The 3,705-nt window shown below is 44.3% G+C and overlaps 1 protein-coding gene across 1 annotated transcript in view; it reads right to left on the bottom strand.

The window, feature by feature from the left end:
* Nucleotides 1-243: 243 nt before the first annotated feature.
* Nucleotides 244-3,705, bottom strand: part of AGPAT5 (1-acylglycerol-3-phosphate O-acyltransferase 5) — a 51,033-nt gene continuing 47,571 nt past the window's right edge. The window contains exon 9 of the mRNA XM_023523060.1: nucleotides 244-2,677. Coding sequence (XP_023378828.1) covers nucleotides 2,452-2,677 — 226 coding nt within the window. The 3' untranslated portion in view covers nucleotides 244-2,451. The remainder of the gene's footprint in view (nucleotides 2,678-3,705) is intronic.

Raw genomic sequence — 3,705 nt, 5'->3', positions numbered from 1 at the left:
AATTAAGCAATTTATACCTGCGACACCTCTTACAAAATATATAGATGCATTTACGTAACCAAACTAATATACTGCTTCATAATGTTGAGTATTTTAATGTGTTTTTGAAAAACTTGCTCAGTACTTGAGAAAAGATACTATAGTTTTACATATTCAGAACGCAGGGCCAGCCACAAGGCCTATTTCGTGCAATAGAAGGCCGCGGTGGAGTTCTGGGTCACAGCACGTTAAACAGCACAGACATCGGAGACAGTGGAAGATTTTATTTTCCCTTTGACTCTTAACCAAACACATCCTTTTGTGAAAAACATAAAAGCATGCGCACTAACGGCATTCTTATAAAGAAAAACGAAGTAGTAACTACACTGTGAATTAACAACAGTAACAACAGAAGCGAGAGCTTAGGTGACATTACATGAAAAGATGTGCAGTCGGTGAAGCGCTCTAAACCCTAGAAAATAACAGTTCAAGTCACAGCAATACATGTTAAAAAGAAGCTTCTCAGTTTCCAAATATTTTGGTACAAAAAATTTTTAAATGAGCATTTAACAGACCTTTCGTGAGAAGAATGTGTAAGTTTCGTCATCAGAAGCACGATGTCCAAGCCATCCCACGCAGCTCACTTCCACCTTCCTAAAGTCAGTTACGGTCACCACAATTCTCATGGTGCTGCTTCTTAAAACGTAAATTTAGGGCGTATCCATGACGTTCAAAGTAAGTCACACGAGTTACATTGATTTTGACCTAATTAGAAATAGGTTCTAACTTTAGGACATTAAAAGAAAAGTATTTAACAAAGACATGTGATTGACTTAAATTTCACTTTACCGGTAAGAGAAAATTGCAGTTTGGCATGAGAACACTTTTCAAAAGTTTTACTGACAGCCGCCCATGATCGGGCCCCCCGGGCTGCGGGAACGTGAGCACAGGAGTGTGTGTGCACCTGCACGCTCAGAGACAACCCAGTCCGCACTCCCCACTCTTCAAAGGTGTCGTGATTGAACCGGAGAGTTTCCTCTGGGGCACTCACACAACTGTGCAAGAGATACTCATCGGCAGGAAGAGGAAATGTTACCTGGAAAACCTCGTGGGCGGTGGAGTTTAAATGAACACAGAAACGGAGCAGATCACACCGCGGCAGGCGCCCGCCTCCCCAGCTCTACTACCCCGCCACCGAAAGCTGCGTGGCGGGCCCTGACACGGATTACTCGCGTCCCACTGAACAAGTGGGACTACGCGCACTCGCTCGGGCCTGAGGGATTCAGCCTGCGTTTCGCTGGGCTGCGGAAGGAGGATTTTCTGGGCGTGAGACAAAGAAAACGTCTTTCCTACGGCCAGCGAAGTGCCCCCTGGAGCTGCAACAGCCCGCCTCCACGAGGACAAGCACCGCTGGCTGCGCACGCCCTGCCGCCACCGCCAGCGAGCGGAAGGGAGAGAGCTTGGGGACAGCGACAACCGGCCATGATGAACCAAACATGGTTTCTGGATTAAATATTTCACTGAACCCAAGCGTAACAGGCAAAAGGCACGTGCTGGTAAATCCAGTGAAGGCTCCCATCACCTCAAATATCTGGGCTCCCATCACCTCAAATATCTGTGGATCCAGGTCCAGCAAAGGTGCACAATGATTATTTTTACATATGTATATATAAAACGACAGAAAACCTTAAGGTTTTCAAGTACTTGTGGCACGGATGTTGCAAAGTTCTAAGAGCTTAGCTTTTAGATTTGGGCGATTTAAAGTTCTGCTATAAGAATCAGGGTCACGATTTATACTTACACTTAATTCTCATGTTTTATACATTATCCTTTTGTATAGAGTACAGGGTGTGCAAATTAAGCTGTTGCAATAAATATCAGAAGGTTAATTATTTTGCAAATATAAAGTAAGTAAAATCAGCTCATAATGTAATATAAAAGCAGGTTCTGACCAGAGCTTCTCCCGCATGACCATTTCTTGGCCCTTCCCTTCACCCTTCTCAGCAGTTAAATATAGTTTCTTTCACTGACTTGGAGAAATTAAGCAAACAACACGTTACAAAGCTGCAAGGTACTAAACACTTTAGTGGTAAGTCTGGAGCAGTCGAGTTATAAAAAACCGAAAATGACAAATACGGTGACATGTACTGCAAATGAATGTTCTTGAACGCAGCTACCCGAATTACAAAAACAATAGCAAATGACACAAAGCAAGAGCAAATCTCACGATCCTAAGGTCTTCCGAAGTCAACGCTAGCGCGCGGCACGAACTGCTCAGCGCCTCCCTTTCCGGCGGCTGCAGCGCTAACGCGGTGCCACCGTGCGCGTCCGCCCAACACCAAGCGCGTGTCGCCTTTTGTCAGAAATTCAGTGTTCTCCAATGTTCAACCAACAAGGCTTTATTTACACTTCTCATTAACTCAGGACACAACCTGATGCACGCGCAGCACCAGCAGTGAGACCGCGGCCCGCTTACGCCTTGATGCCGACCCACAGGCAGCCGACCAGCGTCCCGCACACCCACGTCTTCACGTAGAGTCTCCGGCCCACCTCGGTCATGAGCATGCCGGCGGTCAGGCCGCCGAGGAGCAGCAACGACGGCAAAGTTTTCTTGAGACTTAGTTTAGAATTAACACTTTCCCCAGGAAATCTGTTTCTTCTTTCGGGATCCAGTGAATCATAGAATTCTATAAGCAACCTGTGGCCAGAACGGAGAGAGTTTTTTTAAGTTTCAGCTTTAGTCTTTTCAATATTTTAATCCAGCCAGTATCTACCAGGTGCCTCTTACGTCCGGGAGGAGTGGCAGGTCCTTGGGAAACAGATGAAAAAGGAAACGCCCGGAGACTTGGTTTAATCGTAGTTTCCAGACTTTTAAAATGTCTTTACTACGCTCGATGATCAGTGTATGCAAATTATAGGCAATATTTAAAAAACAGATGTTTTCAAGTCATTTTTATGGGGATGCTTCTGTTTTATAAATTTTAGGTCTTTACAATTTTGTGACGGCCTGAGTCACACCTGGGTAACAAGGCATCTCAGCTTTTTCTCCACCTTCCCCAATCTTCGCTCCTTCCTACAGCCCCCATTCCATCAGAAGTCAGAGGTCAGCAGTTTGTACAACATACGCAGTGTCCAAACAAAGCCTCGCCCCAAGGAATTATAAAAGCAGCCAAAGAAGGAAAAACTAGCATTGTAAATTCATTCCCCGTCTTATTTTTAAAATGTGAAGTTTTAGTAGCAGAGTGTACTCTATGTAGAAATCTCGGACACCGAAGGACTACAAGGGAAAGTCCTCGCGTTGCTTGTGAATCACACGCCCTGGAGACGACCTGTTTTCAGACGTCCAGGCTCCACCTCACTACGTAGAAACACCCACAGCACGAAATCCACTGGATAGCGAACATACCGTTCAGGTTTTTTTCTGAGACTGATTATCATGTCAAAACACACAGGTCTGACTTCTAAAATTTCTTCCATAACCAAAGTGGGTGGCACTGAACGGTTGGTTTAATGAATTAAGTCATGTACAATTGAGAGTCAATGAAATACAGAAATTTAGCTACTTGTTTCTAAACTTTATAATGTTTCACACACTGGGTTCAGTGTATTTTTAATAATTTCCACCTGGTGGTGTTAACCCAGGGGGGGTTAAAGATATATTTTAAATACACTTTTTTCTTCTTTTTGAAAAAAATGAATCCATCTGTTTGTTTTAGGATGGATGTA

Source organism: Pteropus vampyrus, unplaced genomic scaffold (assembly GCF_000151845.1).
Source record: "Pteropus vampyrus isolate Shadow unplaced genomic scaffold, Pvam_2.0 Scaffold377, whole genome shotgun sequence".
Lineage (NCBI taxonomy): Eukaryota > Metazoa > Chordata > Mammalia > Chiroptera > Pteropodidae > Pteropus > Pteropus vampyrus.
This window is presented reverse-complemented; position numbering and strand designations above follow the sequence as displayed.